The 19,450-nt window shown below is 34.2% G+C and overlaps 1 protein-coding gene across 1 annotated transcript; it reads right to left on the reverse strand.

The window, feature by feature from the left end:
- Positions 1-57: 57 nt before the first annotated feature.
- LOC137920252 (FHF complex subunit HOOK interacting protein 2A-like) lies at positions 58-19,331 on the reverse strand. Its single transcript, XM_068763529.1, has 13 exons — positions 19,147-19,331; positions 18,925-19,065; positions 17,895-18,116; positions 15,929-16,351; positions 11,940-12,133; positions 11,264-11,369; positions 10,614-10,776; positions 9,319-9,440; positions 8,829-8,983; positions 7,983-8,108; positions 3,585-3,675; positions 1,144-1,724; positions 58-265 (listed from the first exon to the last, which is right to left on the reverse strand). The coding sequence occupies exons 1-13, from the start codon at positions 19,189-19,191 to the stop codon at positions 154-156; spliced, it is 2,481 nt and encodes an 826-aa protein (XP_068619630.1). The 5' UTR covers positions 19,192-19,331; the 3' UTR covers positions 58-153.
- Between the last annotated feature and the right edge of the window lie 119 nt (positions 19,332-19,450).

Below are 19,450 nucleotides of genomic sequence, written 5' to 3' on the forward strand. Positions count from 1 at the left end.
AACATCCAGTTACCCAGAATGAAAACTAAAATATATCGAATACTCGTTTTTGCTACATATAATAATAATTTAAATTTTAAAATTTTCCGGCATTTTTATTCGAATTAAGGCGATTTGCAATAAATAAAACTTGACTAAAAAACTATAATTTTTTTATCTGTGCATATGCATGCCGTGTTGATACTTCACGAACGCGATGGCGGCCAGCTCCTTGCAAAACTCCTCCAGAACGATCAAACTTTCGACGAGTTGGTTGTGGTCACCGCTGGAAGAGAAGCTTGTATAAATATTTCTTCTAGTATCCAACTCTTGAATGCAATTTGATATATGTGTTATTCAGGATAGACTAATCGTATCAAGATCTACAAGTCGCCTAGCTTTCGATTGGAACAAGTGATGGTTTACACAGAATCGCATCTGAATAAAAAATTCAGCATCAACAAGGAGGGCAAAGTAGGAGACAAGTTCCTCCTCACTGTACTATAAGTGTAGTATAATGAAGTTCAGATTTTGAAATTCAAAATCACGAACTTTTAAAAAAAATATCTTACCAGTTACAAAGACAATATAACAGTTCGCTTTAAGCTTTATATTATATATATAGAGATCGCCTCGAGTGATAAGATCGGTCCGCCTTTTGTATCCCTATATGAATTGTTTCTTATTGTCATTTTACTTGTTATCTAATGTGTTCAAGAAAGTGAAAAAAAATAAATAAATAAAATCTATTTATTTCAAATCATAAACTTAAGTTATTTATTTTACATTTAAACAATAAATTAAGTGATCACTCTGAAATATGTGATATTAATTTATTTTTAACGCAAGAAAGTAGTCGTCACAGGGTAGGCAGTCGCAGACGAAATGACAATGGGCGGGCTACGCAGTGCGCTGAACAGATGACCACGGACCAGAAATCTTGTTAAGGAAAGTCACTGGACGCAGGCATCTTCCAACCGCTATTATTAGAAATCTATGGGGAAGACCCATGTTCAGCAGCAGATATCTTTCAGCTAAAAAGATGATGATAATAAATTTTCTTTTATCGGAACGCGACTGGACTTACCATTTGAAGGGCATTCTATCGGGACTAATAATTTGAAATAAAATAGTAACTAGATACATGATAAAGAAACGACATACCTCTCATCATAGCTGGGGTCCTCACTCATCAGCTGCAACCTCGTATTCTCTATAACCCTCTTGTAATTCTTCATTCTGGGTATCTCCATTGTCAGCTTCCTTGCCACCTCTTGTAATACTTTAAAGAGCGTCTGTGTCTTCTTAGCGGTTGGTAGCATTGGGTTTAATAGGTATTCGTGTAGATATGGGTGCGGCATCAAAGCCAACTTTGATATTATAGACGTAAGGTGCAAATTCACTTGGTACGGCTGGTAAGGCATGTTCGATAGTAGCTTGAATAGCATCCTGAAGAAGGGACCTTCATCAAAATCTTCTTCAGCTACCGTTGAAGTTAAATCACGACTTCTAAGAACGAGCTTCTGGGAGAACTGGTTCTCAAGTCTGTTTCCTCTTGTTCCTTCTGAACTGTGGTCTTTACTCCAAGACTCTCTGCGGTTGACGGAGTGGTGGAGTGGCTGGAATACTTCGTCAAGGTGGATATCGGCCTCAGGTCTACTGTCGTAGCTGTGGGTGGAGCTGGCTGTGTTATCGCAGAGCTGGTCCGCTGGCCAGCCGAAAGATGACGTCATGTCCAACCACAACTATAAATACGCAACATAAAATCATTGTCTTTAACAGATTATCTATTGGTGTGAACTGATTTGGATGTCTATATATCATATTTATTACGAGGTAGTTATAAACTTTTTTATTATTACATTTGGTAGATGTTATACAGAATGAAACCGGAAAAAGGATTTGGATGAATGCTTCCTATCGATCCTATTAGAAGCCAATGGAAAGGGGTATGTCCACCAGTGGGCACCCTACGCTGAAGTGAAAGAAAAATTATTAACGCAGAATGAGCTCAAAGTACAATGTCTTCAGCTTTTCAATGTTATGTTGGTTTCAAATTTTAATTATAGACGACGGTAGAGGCGCGTGGTAGGTAAACCAATGATATAGTCAAGGTACGGGAAGTCGCGTAGTGATGATCTTTTGGAGAAGCCAAGCCTTGCAGGGGACCTCTATTGGATGTGATGATGATTAGTATATTAGTAGTTAATACATGATCACATTTATATTGTCTTATCAAAAATGATTCCATTTCTCATGTAAGAAGTAGTAAGCGAAGTAATATGTTGTGTATGTCCATATATTTACGTTTCTGGGACGGTAACAACCGTCGCAAATATACTACTACACTAATAACTAACAAATGTATCTATGTGTAAATATGTACAATGCCAATAGGAGTTGAAGAAACTATACAGTTTCGTTATAAATTACGAAATCAGAAAAAATAAATCATATTCGTCAAAAGAATAAGCGGTCATATTAAAAGATCACGGAGTCCTATACCCAGCAGTGGACGCCGACATATAACATTGCCTAACGGATTAGCATTTTGAAGTGACAGTGGGCAGTGGGAACTGATGGCCGCTGGGGCTTAATGCTATCTCACTGTTTCCGAACGAGAGTCTCACGCCCCACAGGAGGGCATTTTGATTGTTAAGAGAGCATTTCGCAAGTGTACTGAAACCCTTTCGCTATAATATAAAATATATATGTTACATAGGGGGGCGTGAGATTTTAGTCCGTGGACCGCTGTTTACACGGGCTCAATTTCGATGAAGCTGTACAAAGCCTAGTCCGGCTAGTAGTACAACATCATTTACAACTAATAGACTAGGGGGGACGTGGGAATTTTAGAAAGACTAAGGTGGAGTATGGCTCCTAAAAGGTTGGAAAATATTGTTCTAGAATGAAGTCTACGGCCACGTAAGCACAGCTATAGATGTCCAGACTAAAGCTGGACAGACGATCTTGTTAAACATTGTCACATTGGAAGACGGACGCTGGTCGCTTCCTATAGGTCTTACTGGAAATCTATAGGGGTGAGCTGGGTCCAACTATGGACGTTTTACTACTAAAATTATTAACAAAAGAAATCATAGCAAGCATAGCCCAGTGGATTGGCATTTGCGTGTGTGACATTGGGCAGACCACGAAGTAGACTTGATGTCAGCTAGAGACCTCAAGGTACTGGAGTTGACTACAGACCAGTAGCGTATGACGTCCACACACTTTAACAAGGTACTCTGTACACCTTACAGGTCGAATTAAACCATAGTTTGTAAATTCAAATCAGTCAAAAGACTTTTCGATTTTATTTGAAATCTATGGAAGAGGCCTATACCCTGCAACGTCCTATAACTAAAATGATAATAATTAAAAGACCTCACAGTGTTTAGTTTTATAATAATACACTGGAAGACGCCATAATATAGCCACAAAGAAAAATAACAAAGCTAAAAAAAAACTATTGATATTATAACTTGAATAATTGGTAACATTGGCTGAGGCATAGGCCCAGCAGTGGGCGTCTGTAACTGCTAGATGATGATAAATTGACAAATTTATAATATGAAAAAAAGTGAGTGTTAGGCCTGAGAAAGTACCTGATATTGGCGCTGAGCGTCGTGTATATAATGCTCGTAATCCGAACCAACAGGATCAGACAGGATGGCCCGCGGCAGCAGCAGGAGGTAACTGCAAAAGGATGGGGAAATGAAACCAGAAGTATTATCAAACACTTTAATATCATTATATACAAAAACACTTATAAAAATAATAATATATAACATATTGAACGAGATTTCTAATGATACCATAGAGAAACGAAAAACTTATGGTCGTTTTCAAACCAACATCTATGTAAAAAGTATAGCGTGCATATGTATAATAATTATATGTCTAACGCACATGAGATATTTTAACGAAAAGTTGTTAAAAATTTTTTTGGTTATAAAGCTACCGAAACCGCACCTTAGGTATACGCGAGGCGAGAAGGCGGGGGAGTATCATTGTAGACTCGTGCTTATTTTTTCATTGGACCCCCTTCGCCACGCTTTCCTATAGCGCGGTACAGCAGTTTCGGTAGCGCTATAGAAAGACAGTCAATAATCAATATAAATAATTCTGCATAAAGTTAAACATAGATATTGGATTGACGAAAATATTTTATCTGTTTTGTAGAACAGTTAAAAATATCTTAAAATTACAAGTGAAATATATAGCCTTTAATTCATATGGAAGTCTATATATATTTGTGACAAGTTATCACTGCTATATTAACGCTCTTGATATGTTATTCATGTATTTTGTATCTGTGCACAAAAATATATTGCCTATATTATCTGTTACTGGCGTAATAAAAATATCGTTTAAAACAACTAAATGTAATTAAAAACTTATCAGTTCCCATAAGTAAATTATTAATAATCTGTTTTGAAAAAAGCTTTTTTACGCTGGTATTAAATATATTATTGCACTGTTTTACACAACCATTAAAGATTTTATTAATAATTAAATCTAAAAGTAATGTTGTACTGTAACAGATATATTTTTCTAACATCTAAATGGCCAATATCTCACTGTTTAACGCGTTTGTGATATTTTATAAAAATAGAGAACATCATTTATACACAAAACATAAACAAAATTATTATAGTTTAAGAACTAATTATATTCTCTTAACTTCTAATAGTTTAAATTTTAGTTTCTTGTTTTATAAATTGATCGGATATTTGGATACATTTTTACTTAAATTTGAAGGGTTGGATTAATAAGGAAAACACTTGTGCCTAAACCGCGACTAATATAGATATCTGCTTTTACGCTGGAATAAAAAAAATACTTTTGATAATTTATATATCAGTAACTAATTAAAGCCGCCTCCATGACACCTTAGCGCTTTACTTCAGGTAAATTTGTGTCCAAATATTTAATCTCTGCCTGTGATTCAATTATATATGTACAGTCTATAAGGCGAAGACCAGGCCATAAGGTAGATAGACCTGAGTAAAGTCATTGGAAGACGTTGAATGCCTACCAGTTCAAATCGGTCTTAAAGGAAATCTAAGGTTGAGGACTATGTCCAGTAGAAGACGTCTTATGGCTGAAATGATGATGACGGAATATAAATGAAGCCATTTCCATAATTTACTAGCACGTTAATTTTATATAAAACTGCATCCACAAATTTTATCTCTGCTCATAATCCAATTCGATTTATATACAGATAACATCGTCTACTATAGTTTAATTTAATAATTAAATATATAAATTTAAACCGCCATATTTTACAAATGATGTAACCATAATAATTGTTAATACTTTATATATTTTATATCTTTACAAATTTGGCAAAGCGTTCAATAAGAGATGTATTACAACCTATAAATTAAATTTTTAATGTTAAACCACACCGATATTGACGTTTTTAATAAATTGCTTATAAAAGTTATAAAAGGCCCGAATATTTTAATTAAAAATACAAACAACTTTGCTATTAATTATAAAAATATATAACGTTATCATTCCATAGCGCTAATTTCGTTATCTGTGGCAATCTGTGTATTTTCGTCCGCCATTATTTCTTCGATACGGGCTTTTAGACGTTCAAGCCGCCTAGAAGTTACAAAAATGTTTGGTAAGCAATTATTAGGGTTATGTTACTTTATTAATAATTATTATTGCCAGTTGCTGAATTTATATTAGAGAATAAATGTTAATGCGATCTTAACTAGGGATATTATAACAGATAATAATTTAACTTCATTATAGAAGTTGCTGTGGTTAGTACTAGAAATAAATACAAGCTTTTTATACCTTTTTCTAAGATCGATAAATTATTTTTTAAGCCACTGTGTATTATTTTACAATAAATTCCCTTATATTTATTTCTTTCTTTAACAAGCAGTGTGTCATTGTTAATGTAGAGTTTTTTTTTTAATTTAATTTGATTAAATATTATAATTATTATTAATTATTTCGTTCTGTTTTATTTTTGGCCGTTTTAGTCAATAGACGGGGACTGCAAGACATAAACCTCTTTCAATGACATTTATGGGGGAAATACTATAATAAAATCTTCAAGACAAGAGTGAATGGGTTTGTTCTAGGCATCGCTTTACATCATGCGAGACAGAGGTCAAATGCTTCGCCTACGGTAAAAAAAATCGCCAAGTTTGGCAGGCAAGTTGGCGATGGCAGTGTGGTATTATGGTACGCAGAGCACGCAGCTGCTCACCCTTTGGATAGTTTGTGAGTAGTGGCAATCCTAAACAATTAATGACCAAAGTGTTAATTCTAGGAATAGAAGCCACTAGCCGTCTTTACTGCTAAGCTACCACTGCTCATAACAATAAACATTTATATTAATATTTTGAAGCCGCGACCTATGGCCTTTACTGCTAAGCTACCACTGCACATAAAATAATATATATAAACAAAAATATATAAACAAAATAAATAAAAATATTTATAAAAATATATAAATATATTAATAAAAAATATATAAACAAAAACAATAAAGATTTAATTTTATATTTTATTAATTTATTTTAGATTTATTTATATATTTCAATTTTGGGTCTTTTGTTTTTATCATGTGTTATAAATATATTTTTATTTTTAATAATGTCTCCGAGTTATCCCGCAATTGATTAAAATTCGTATAAAATGTCTATTTACACAGTGATTTTTTTTTAATTGACTTTGATGTTTTTGAGTGAACAGCTCTTACTACTGTACAAAGAATATTTGTGAAACTAAATAAAAAAAAAATCGATTGAGTTTGTGAATTATTCTTAGATTGGGACCGTTTAGGACCATGTTAGACATTTATATGTAGTTGAAAATGCCATGAGCCTATGATTTTATTTGCAGTTAAACTTAGCTCTTCTGGCCTTTTTCTCTTGACGAAGCGCAAGCAAGTAATTAATACATACGACATATTAAAGTCGCTGACTGCTCTAAGTCTACTCGACTAAGACTACTCATCGTAACGATTTTTGGAGGGAGGCCTATACATTAAAAATGGCCTGATAAAAGTAAAAAAGAATAATAGAGAATAGATGCTTATTTGCACGTATTTGTTCTTTAGATATATGGCCCGTAATGAGGACTCAATGGAACGTTTGATGATGCAAGGAAATGTGGAAGGCACGCGACCTCATGAACGGTCTCCTACGAGATGAACAGTCATCATCAAAACCGCTGATAGATCAGTAAATAAATGCTCTATTCATCTACATGGTGACGTTTAGCAAGACTAGATGTCCAGAATCGACCGGGACATGACCACTACCACTCCGACAAGAGTGAGAAGAAAGAAAATGTCAGCCAGGTGTAAAGTAAACCATCAATATGGTGTATTTATATATTTACAGAGATTATTTACAAAACATGATTTTGTCTCAAATACAATGGCAGCGAGTGATGTCCTAATTCAAATTTTCAATTTGAACTTGGAAGCACAAGAAAAATGTATTGGTTCATGCTTAGACACAAAGCTTTTTTATACGGTATTTAAATATATATATATATATATATATGAGTCATTTTACCAGATAGATGGGAGAAAGTGGTCTCTAATGATGGACAATACTTTGAGTAATGTCATTGTAAGCATTGTATTTTAATTTTTTTTTGAAAAAAAAAAAAACAGCGAGAACTTATTCAAGGTCCTAATATATATCAACATTTTTTCAAGTCTTTCTTTAAGTTCACGCCTTTGTCAATACATTGATATTATTTATCTGATGACGATACAATGTTATGATAGCTAATTAAGCTATTTCTAGGAAGTGTGTGGGGGGGAAGGCTTTGAAATGTCTCTCAGACTCTATACTAAATGAATGCTCTCACTCCGTTAAAGAATTACATGGCGACGTTTAACAAGTGCAGCCGGGGCACCAGAACCGACCGGGGCATGACCACGACCACGACCACTCTGATAAGAGTGCCCGAAAGAGAATAAGAATTTTTCTATATATACAAGAGTTGTCACTCACCTATTGATTATTCTGTGAATGTTCTCCGTGTCAGACTGCTCCTTGGCGTCCAGGCCTTCGTGTTGCAAGATGTCGTTAATCTGCTCATTTACATGGTCTTCATGCTGCAGCTGCTTCATAGCCTCTCTGGATATGGACAAAAATAATAACTGTTTAAGACTTTATCGGTTTTTAACGATGTTTTATTACTGGCCAAATGGCATTTGCGGAGTGTGCAGAGGCCACCTGGTCTAAGACCTCTTATAAGGTAGCCAAGCTCGAGGTCATTCGGAGGAGCCTCGACAAGGACCGTTATATACTATATTTCACTATATTAGCGGGTCGCGAAGTTTCTAGATTTCTTAGGCGAACGCTCCATGAAGTGACAAGGTTCAAGGACCTCCATAACCTTGGCTTCAGAATTCTCTCGACGAGACTTTTTATTGTACACCTAATAAACAATATAGAGATATGACGATAACGCAATTTCCTGCGGAAAGCTTTTGGAGGGACAGAATTTTTTTTTTTATATAGTAGTTTCGGCAGATACGAAAAGAATTATACAGTGATTAGCTCATACATGTCCCTATCTTATGGATTCAGGCGTTACTTTGCGGAAGTCCATCCTAAGTAAGAAAAGGAGTAATATATTGCTACTTTCGCTACAGCTACATAGCGGAAGTAGCTATATATTAGTCCTTTTCTTACTATACATGTCCCTGTAGACTTTGTACTGACAGAATGTATTGGTCTGTCGCATTTATCTAGAAAAAAATTTATATAATAGTTATTTTGATGTGATTACTTTATACAGGATGATTGGAAATTCCAAAAATTTATAAACTCATTAAAGATTGATAAACTCACCTATTCCTTTCTCTCTCTCTCCACAGCGACACATCATTAAGCCTGTCCCTCTCGTCTTCTTCTAGAGGAGGCTGCGGAGAATAGTATCCTCTGGTACATACCCTGGATAGCACCAGTCTGTTTATACTGTGCTCTGTTCCCTTCTCGACTATTGTCTGCAACATGAAACATATTTTTTTTAATTACCTCAGCCATAGGACGTCTAGATATAAGCCTTTTCATTAGAGTTCTATGCTTGAAATTGATTTAGGAATTAGATCTGTAGAAAGTAGCCGAGACAAGACCTATATGCATTATTGTCACTAGGGCCTTAAGGTTTTGAAGGGGAGACCCTGGTGTGGCAAGAGTTAGACGTCCACTCAAATGGTCCAAAGATGCTGGGTCAGCTTCCAACAGGTAGAATTGGAAATTTCTGGTGAAAACTTATGTCCAGCAGAAGACATATTATAGATAAAATAAAAATAATAAAATCCAAAAAGAAAGTAATTACCTCGAAGAACCGCAGCGTCTCCAGGGTAAGATCGTGGTCCTCGGTGAGACAGTTGTTCACCAGCGACAAAAGGAGCGGCCATTCCGACATCTCACCGTCCCCGACCAGCCAATTCGAAAATTCTATAAATAATATATAAAAGAGAACTCTATGATTTCGATTCATAACGGATATCTGTTAACAAAAGTTAGTGACAAAACAGACAAAACAAGAGGATTGGCAAATTGAAGTTGTACGTAGCGCACAGAGCTGAATGCAGCTAAGGCTTTAAGGTTTTGGAGTGAGATGAGATACAGGCCGGTTTCAACCGGTCCTATTGGAAATCTATGGGGGAAGCAGCGGAGGACGATATACGGCTAAAACGGTGATGTTCTCAAAATACATCTATAACTAATCATCCTGTATACTGCAGGGACTGATAGCGAAATAATTAATTTTAATATGTAGTAATCTGTCCCAAAAAAAAATTTTCTGAAAGCACTGAATTTTGGATGATGTGTATGTACCATATATAAACTCACGGCAAATCATCCTGTATACAAGAACATAGTTTTAAGTTCTTGTAAAAACAGTTTGTATTAGTGGACCCGTCGTGGAATCAGGCGCCAGGGCTCCCGAGATGTTGTAGCGACCTAAAAGGACGCACATTATGCGAGCATTTATTGCATGCGCCGGCGCATAAGTCAACTTCGGCTATCTTCGGCCGCCGCTTGCCATTATTAGCTATGTGGGTGCTAGACGCACTCTTCTTGCTGTCGCGATTTTTACCAACTTATTTGCAACATAATAAGCTTTGCATTATATTCTTCGTTTTGCCGTAAAATCGTATTTCTGATATTTAATGTTTTTCTTATCCGCTAAAATTAGTTTCTATCTCTTTCTATCTGTACTGTGCTAACTTCTGAATAAAACCGTTTACTAGTGTATTTTATTCTTTCTCATCCAACTATTGAACTTATTAGTGAACAAATAGACATTAAGTAAAAAGTCGTCTCTGCTCAATCGCTCGCTATTATAAACCATATGCAAATAAGAAATGAAGTCGTCATTAAAACTTCATCATCATAATTTTAGCAACTGCTGGAAATACGCTTCCCCTATAGATATCCAAAAGAACCGGTTGTAGGCGGCCAGCGTTAAACGTCTTCCAACGTCCTTTACTAGATTCTTGGTAAATATCCTGCGTTGTGCATACCGATCTATGGTCTCCTCTCCAGAATTTTAAGGTCCAATCGGCCATCTGTTCTGTGCGCCACTCTAACCTGCCAAGTCTTAGTCTATGAAAAGAGCATTACCATTGATGAGTTCCTGAGAGTCTACTGCACGGAGGCACTTCGCCAACAAAGCTGCAGCAAGAGTGGCGCTCCGGGGGCTGCCCAGGGCCAATTCTCCAGCTGCCTCTAGAAACTGCGCTCGGAATGTTCTGGATAAATGCGACGCTATTGATGGATGACACTCCTGTGTAAAAGAAAGAATGGAAATCATAGAGTTATGGCAGCTAGCCCTTTAAATTCTGGTGTGGGAACGACAGACTGGCAGGTTAGGACGTCACGACGGACATCGTTAAGGTCTTCGGAAGACGCTGGAATCAGGTTGCTTCTGGCAGTTTTTTAACATACATAAGTTATTACTACATTTTATTTAAAGTAAAAAACAAAATGAAGTGGTACCCCGGCGATAGAGGATTAGGGCTTGCGATCATAGTGATTTACGATCACAATTCTCAGTGCTCATGGTTCACGCTGGTTGTACTAGAAACTATAACTAACATATATGTATATACATACATGTGTGTATATATATATAATATTCCAGCCAGAACTAGCAACGTACCTAAAGTGTAATAAAAATATTCAATGATAATTTGAAAAATAGTAAGGTAATTTCAAACCATGTTATAAATAGTGATAATATATATAAATATAAATGAACTTGTAGAAATTACCTTCATCAAAGTATCACAGTAATCTAACCAAGAGAAGAAACTGGTTAGTTCCCGATAGCCGTGAAACTTATTGTAGCCTTTGTCGCCAAAATCTTGTGCCACGTATCTGAAATATGACCAATGTAATTATATTATATCTTAATGATATAAGCCACTGAAACGTTGTCTATCACTCTGGGCCTTTTTGACGAGCTCCAGTTACTCAACGAACTATACTTGGGATTCCTATGATCGAATCAGGAATGAGGATCCGTGAAAGAACGAAACTAGCCCAGCTAGTTAATAAGTTACAGTTAGAAATCTATGGGTGACATCTTTGTCCAGCAGTAGAAATTCTACCACTAAAATAATGATGAAAGTAGAGTAAAAATCACTTATATCACTTAATGACCAACCATTACATTTTTTCTCCATGAAATGATTATGCCAATGTGATGCAGTGGACATCCCATAGCTGAAATGATGAAAATGATGATTCTAAATCAATAGTGCAATTCCTCTTTCATATTGAAAAAGCCAAAGGTTATCACCATATAGATCTGATCAAAACCACTGCTACTACTCCGAGGACAGGAGTATGGAGGATGGCGTGTAGACAGCTCGTCTTCGATTCAGGACTTCGGTGATGAAGAATTGATAGAGAAAATCTAGCATAAATACAAATTAAATCACTCACGCCCATGTTATATTCAAGTGGTCGACGTCGCTAGGATCGACGTTGGACGGTATAGCTTTATATTTCTCCGCAAGCTTATCGATGATTGTTTCGCAGACAGGACTGCAACTTGTCACTAGGTTGGCGATATCGTCCTCCGGGAGGGACGACACGATCATAATACCCTCACAGGCCCGCAATACAACTTGGTTGTCCTATTAACAACATTGGTAAATAAGAATTACATCTTTATTTACGATAAATTTTCATGTCTATGATGAACTGAATTTAACTGAAGAAATTAGGCTGACTTTATAGCTACTAAGAACTATATCAGGGGCGATAAAACTGCGGCTGCATGCTTCGAACGATTATTTTTACTTCAGATTGATTGATGAATTATTTCAATATTTAAATTCATATAACCTATGTTAGCCCATGGGCAATCGAAACAAATTATTAGTGTAAATAATAATTATTATTGTTCCACCGTAAAATTAGCGAAATCTTAATACCGATCGTAATTCTAAAGTATTTATTATTCTAAAATCTTAAGTATTATTAGGAGTGCTATCATATACGTGTGCAGTTACATCTAACTTCAATAAACATATTTAGTACTTTTGTTTAAATAACATATTGTTTGTAAAAAAAAAACATTCTTTTGCGTGTTTTAAATGCGTATTCAATTGCGGCTCGCAAAAGATATCGAATTCGAAAAATGGCTCGCACTCTCAAAGAGCTTGGCCGCCCCTGAACTATAGTTTGAAAATATCCATTTTTTAATAAACTCCTTAGTGGCGGAATTTCGTTAAATCCATTCTTAGTTGACGTCTCGGTAAAATAAGAAATATTTCCATTAAATATCAAGTCTCTAAGCGTTATGGTTCCAGAGATATCATTAGTCAAGAGTTAGGTAAATATCTCTTATATAGATACACGTAGATAAAGGGTCGCTATATATTTTTTTCATTAGGATCTAAATTCGACACACATTAGCGTCCGTGCAATTGCTTTTTACAATTACGTTTAACGTTTCCGATATTTTTTTTAATAACGTTTTTGTATGTTACAGTGTTTATTGCGTCTCTTAAACTATTTACTAACCTAAATCGTGAACTATTTATAATTAAGTTGAGGACAACTATTATTATGATTATTTTTTAAAATCATAGGTGTCTTGGTTGTATTTAACCATGCCCTAACAATGTCTACGTATAGTTACAATACCCGGCGATAAATATTGCACATCGAATTTTGGAAAGAGACAATCGTCTAACTACGACTTCGTAGATTATCTCTGTCGCACGACTGACAAAACGTCACATAGGTAGTGTAGTAGTGAAAGATATAACGAGTGATAGAGCCAGCTGTTGAGGACTTAGATATTCCTATATAATTAACACTTTGCTAATTATATAGAATTGCCACTGCTCACAAATAAGTATCCAGAAGGATGAGCAGCAGCGTTCTCTGCGTACCATAATACCAAACTGCGATCGCCAACCCATCTGCCAAGCTTGATGATTATGGTATTCGCCCCCTTATAATTTAGCGGGGAGGGGGGGCATTGCCAATAGAATTCGAATTTCATTCTATATTTAAATTATTTAAAAAAATACGGAGGAATATTAGAAATAATATTTCACAATCAGACATTGCAAAGCCATAAATGTTATAACATTAGATAAGATTAAAACCCATTTGTGTAACATTTGATAAGAATTGTCATCAATCTAATTTAAGAAATAATTATTCATTAACTGCAACATATATTGTTATTTCACACTATTAACTTATCAATAAATTTTAATAAAAAAATATATTATTTCCATGTGACGATATTGAAATAACATATCTGACTCATGTTAGATAATTTTCATGAGTATACTTAATCTGGCAGAAAATAAAGTTATAATTAAAAATAAACAAAATTTTACTTTTGAATTTTAAATTTAGAATCTGTCATTTTTGAATGATCGATCTTTGTTTCGCGCCAAAATGTTACAAAATATTTTGTGTTATTAAAATGTAGAGGCGATAAAGAGTACCGAATCGCTATAATTGACAAAGTAGATATGAAGTTAAAGACCATTTTTTAAATTTTATATGCTTTGTATTATATTATATGCGGGTATTAGCCGAATGTGAAAGCTCTAAAGAGGCTTGCCAAATAGTAAACAGAATACAACGTGGGCATTATTTGACTTCACCGATGGTAGGTTTATTAGCTATGAAGGAGTGACTGGGCCATATTTTTGTAAAAAAAAGATATCAAAACATCAGCACAAGTTTATCAAGATAACATTCTTGAGAAGGTAGCTAATCCTCTTAACAACACCCTGTTCAATAACTACGAGTAAATCTCAATTCACCCAATCTTGGTTACAAACGAATGTTCCGGACTTCGTCAGATCTAAAGACATCTAGTCCTGATCTTAGTCCACTGGATTACGGTTTATGGTCAGTTTTAGAGGATGAAGCTTGCTTTAAACATGATAATTTGGAGTTTCCAAAACAGTCCATATGATTGGCAGTGAAGAATTTTCTTATAGAAATAGTTCGTGCTGCTATTGATAACTGGATTAACGTGATTGTAGCCAATGGAAATCACTTCGAATAAAGTTTATATATTTTAATGGTTATATATTAATTTTTTAAACTAAAAAAAATGTTTTTGTAATAGTATTTATGGCAAGGTTAAGTATATGACATTAACATTTTTAAATAAACTTCCTCTCGAAAGTACTGTCAGAAAATTTGGTATATGGTGTATGGTAGGGTACATCTTTAAAGGTATAAACCTACAGTACCCGGCGATAAATATTACACATCGACCTCTGCAACGAGACAATCGGCTAATTTCGGTTTCGTAGAGCACTATCTCTGTCCCACACTACCTATGTGACCTTTTGTCAGTTGTATTTCGTGCGACAGAGATAGCATGGACCTCTTCATTCATAAATACTGAAATAACCTGTGACCTATAACCAATCACCCCATAAAAATCATAGCCAACCCTGCCCGACAAACATGGAGATTATGGTATATCCCCCCTAGATATGTTTAGGGAAAACTAGTACCTCGCAGTGGGTTTCTATGGGCTGAAACGACCATATAAATGGGGTAATTAATTTAAGGTGTAAAACTTTAAGGCAGTCAGTGTATTTTGTATACTCGTATATATGTATATTTGTATTCATTTACTGTGGTTACAGAAAGATTAAATGATAATGTAATGATAATGTAATAAAATAAAACATTTACAGATTACTACATATTAAAAAAAAATTGTTTAATAAATGTCCATGCAGACTTTATTCTGTCAGAAGTCATTTACTGTCACATTAAAAGAAAAAATATATTAACGTAATATATTTCAGAGTGATTACGGTTATTGGTAATATGTGTAAAAACTTAGAATTTTTGACTTACAAATGAGCTAAATATCACCCCTTTAAAGTATACTTGTAAAAAATACTCTCACACATGGGATATAGTTATAAGCAGATAAATGATAAATATTCTAATGCCTATGTAATATTATGTTAGGATAAGAAACTATAGAGGCAGTTTCATAGATACTAATAGTTAAACTAACCTGTGGATTGTATTATGGCTCTACCTACATATGCCAGGTGTAATAAAGCGTTCTTCTCACACAAGGGACTATCTACATCACTTGTACATTCATTTTCTTGTGATATTACATTTCTAAAGCTCTTTTCATACTAAGACAACACTTTATCTTATATATATATATATAATGTGTCTGTGTGTATATTATAAGTAATCTCTGCCCAAGTAACATCAAATTCATTACAGTGTTGCCACTTATTAAAACAAGTATTACATCCCAAAATCATATGAGTATGGAAACATTTTGATTATCTTTTTTGACTAATTTATCAGCGCAGTGCTCAAGTGTTTAAACAGGTTAAAAAGTTTTCGGTATTAAATTTGCTGGTATTTTTATACAACTGTTTAAATAAATAAAAAATGATACTCACAGCACTATTTAAATAGGACAGCAACAAATCAATCAGCAGAAATTTATCATTATCTTCATAAACTGTTTTCTGACTTTTACAAGATGCATTATCATCTGCAACTGAACTGTTAGATCTTGTACCACCATTGTCTTCTCTTGAATTAGTTCTGACGATTGAAATATTCCTCATTGGATTTGGAGTCATTTCAACTTCAAAAAGCGAATTCTTCTTTGGCATTTGAACTTTAGCTTTGATTGGTATTAACTTTTGTATATCATCTGGTATGCTTAATAGACTAGATTTATCCTCTACAAATGGTGTTGTAAATATGTTGGCAAGACCCGGCTCTTTCCTGACCAATCCGCATAGAGTTAGCAGTAGTTCAACTTCTTCTTTCTCTGTCGGTGAGGCTGGATTTTCATTGCACTGTATTAACATGCGCTGGAAGGAAACAATTATTTATTATAACTATAAAGCACATTCATTCTCCATGATAAAGACACCTTAATTTTAGGCCAGCATACAGGATGACAAACTATAGGTGTTAAAGCATTAAAAGGGTAAATATATTAAGTAATATGTATATCTGATTTATCAGCCAAGAGCTTTACAACATTTACATCTATTTCCAATCAGCCTGTATATAAGTGATCACTCTAAAATGTGTCCTATGGGCCAAACTTTTGGCAGTACAAAGTGTACAAGGCCAGATAGTAAACAATTATTAAATTTAATATGCAGTTATCTGAATTTTGAAAATGTTTTTTCTTACTATATTATATACAGAAATTATTTTTTTAAAGGGAAACCCCATACACTAATTGACAGCAAATAAGCTATTTATTAAAACTTTTACACCTGAAACCAATCTCCAAGTATAGTCTACAGAAGTAGCTAAGATCATTTTTACACATTAATAATGAAATTACTATTACACATTAATGTGTAATAGTAATTTCATTATTTTATACTTAAATGTATAATTGGTGATATAAATATTTATAATTTAAATAAATATTAACATATTACCTAAATATTTAGAAGCTATGTTAGCATAATAGCTATGTTATTGTATCAATAGAAGCATTTATGGAACAACCTTTCAGCTTGCTTCACTCAATAGTGTTACATTTCAGTTACCTCTATATTGGAATATGAATACATATTGTAAGAATAAATACTATACTAACAGTGGAAGTCTAATAATCAAATACTATTATATAATAGTAAATCCATCTTTAACACCAAGCACATGCACAATTTTTTGTGAACTATAGACAACTTCCTTAGCATTCCATGGGTTAACCTAACATGTATCAGATCCATTGTGTTCTAAGAAAAGGGGCCGGGGATGGTGCTTACGACCCACAGCAGGTTTAACATGGCCTTTTATTAATGCATGTACATAATATATTAAGCTCAGAGATGAAACTTTTTAGCATACTGTGGTTACAGGGGAGAAACCAGGTATGGTGCTTGGGGCTGGCACCTAAATTAGCAGGTTCAACAATGCCTTTTAGCAATGCAGTGGTATTCAACTTCACCAACTAGATGTCTTTGCTTACCCAACTATATTTTAAATAAAAAATTGGTAGGAACCAATGATACTTTGAAAACCCATTCCAGAAACAAGCTGAAGTTAGTTATTGAAAAGCTTAAATCCTTCAGCAGTTTTTCAAGAAATTTCACTTTTATATGTCTCACTCTTACCCCCATCACTTAGATATTCACAGTTAATTTATTCCTAGTTATTTTGTTGTATATAATATGATGTAGTAAAAATTCATGTAAAAAAAGGGTATATCCCCAGATCACCATACAACTTTATGAAAGAAATGTGACATCCACCAAAATATCTGCTGATATAGGACTGAATGTTGAGTTATGGCCTTTTTTGCAGAGAAATTATGTCCCAAGTTGAACATATAAGGAATGATATTAAAATACACATATCTTTATTAATGAACAGTAAAAAGTATGTTACCTGTAACGGTCTATACACATGAACACTGTTGACACATGGCTGTCTGGTTCTTCTCAATAATGCAGTTCCTGTGGTAAGTGCTAGTGACCTGGCTCCAGGTGGTCTATCCGCAGCAGCTAATGCTGTTAATGCATCCAGTAAACATACAGACCGCTGCACTACTGCTTCTAAACATGGACCAACTGTCCCACCCTGCTGGTCCTTCTCTTCATCTACTATAAGCTGGATAGAAACAAGTTTTTGTAATGTTTCACAATAACATTTAATTATTTAATGATAGCCATATAGCATGTGGCAGAGGTAGCCACTGGGGCTAAATCCCTAATCCTTCAAAAGTTCTGTAATGGAGACAATGAACTAAGCACAGAAAAGTATGTGCACCCACAAGGTAGGCAGATGAAGACACAAAATGTATGCCTCCTTCAACCAGTCCTATTGAAAATATATAGTGGGGGCTTCAGTCCATCATCAGACAGGAAATGTTGAAGATATTAATATCTTTTAAATATCTATTACATATAAGCTTCTTGCCAATTTTAAATAAAGTTATTTTGGGCTGAGCTTCCCTTAAACCTAGAGAAGCTGTAAAAGTCAACACACAAACAAAATTTTTTAGTGACAGAAAAATTAATAAAACATTGTGAAAATACATTAATATGATAGTTCAAAGATGTGTTTATTTATAATTAAATTCATTTTTTCACATTGATAACCTTATATTTAATTAATTATAATCAGATTTTACGTTTATTTATCCCTTTAAATCCCTAGCATTTATTTCCTTCATCATCATTATCATTTTAGTCCTATGATCTCCACTACTAGAAATGACATCGACTATAGATTTCCAATAAGACCAATAAGAAGCAGTATTTTTTGTTTTAGTATAAAATATGAATTGATTGTTTTGATAACATTCTGTTGTTTACTCTAGGACTATATGCAACCATTATTAGCAAAAGAAGAATCTTGGTCTTTACACATATTATGAACATTAAAAATGCGTTATGCATAAGCGTAAATAACTAACCTGTAACATCTGATGTAAATGATGTGGAATCCTAGTATTTTCTATATGTATTTTAGTACCATCATCATAATTCTGATAGAAATGAATTATCATTTTCCAGTGATATTGAAAATCCTCTAACCTAGAAGCCGGTGGCGCCAGCTAGAATTAAAATAACAACACTTGCCAATACTCTTTTAATAAAAACATGAATTATTTACATAAATAAATTTTTAAACTTACGACATCGGCAGCACTTTGTAGAACATCCGAAAATCTGCTAAGCATTTTATCTGTAGGTATTATTATCACATTCCATACGCTTACCACATTCCACTAATTCACGAAATTTAACATTAAATTCAATATTAAACTTTTATAACATTTTTCTTAATAAAACTCAATAACAAACATGACAAAATGAGAATAACGTCAAATGTCAATTAGTCCATCTGAGCGATCCGATAGATCACATGAATTGCTTAAGTATTAATTTTTTTGTTATTACGGAATTTACAGAAACATTTTGATAAGAATATAAATTTCT

This window comes from Battus philenor, unplaced genomic scaffold, assembly GCF_028537555.1.
Source record: "Battus philenor isolate CCGP_79_NKW_IND1 unplaced genomic scaffold, ilBatPhil1.0.hap1 SCAF_18, whole genome shotgun sequence".
Classification (NCBI taxonomy): Eukaryota; Metazoa; Arthropoda; class Insecta; order Lepidoptera; family Papilionidae; genus Battus; species Battus philenor.

Excerpts from the sequence above, each read along its gene's own strand:
- LOC137920252 (XM_068763529.1), bottom strand. The coding sequence starts at position 19,191 with ATGCTTAGCAGATTTTCGGATGTTCTACAAAGTGCTGCCGATGTC. Across the intron at positions 18,117-18,924 it reads ATTTACATCAGATGTTACAG|CTTATAGTAGATGAAGAGAA; the intron begins GTTAGTTATTTA and ends GTTTCTATCCAG. Across the intron at positions 12,134-15,928 it reads TGTCCTATTTAAATAGTGCT|GACAACCAAGTTGTATTGCG; the intron begins GTGAGTATCATT and ends TGTTGTTAATAG.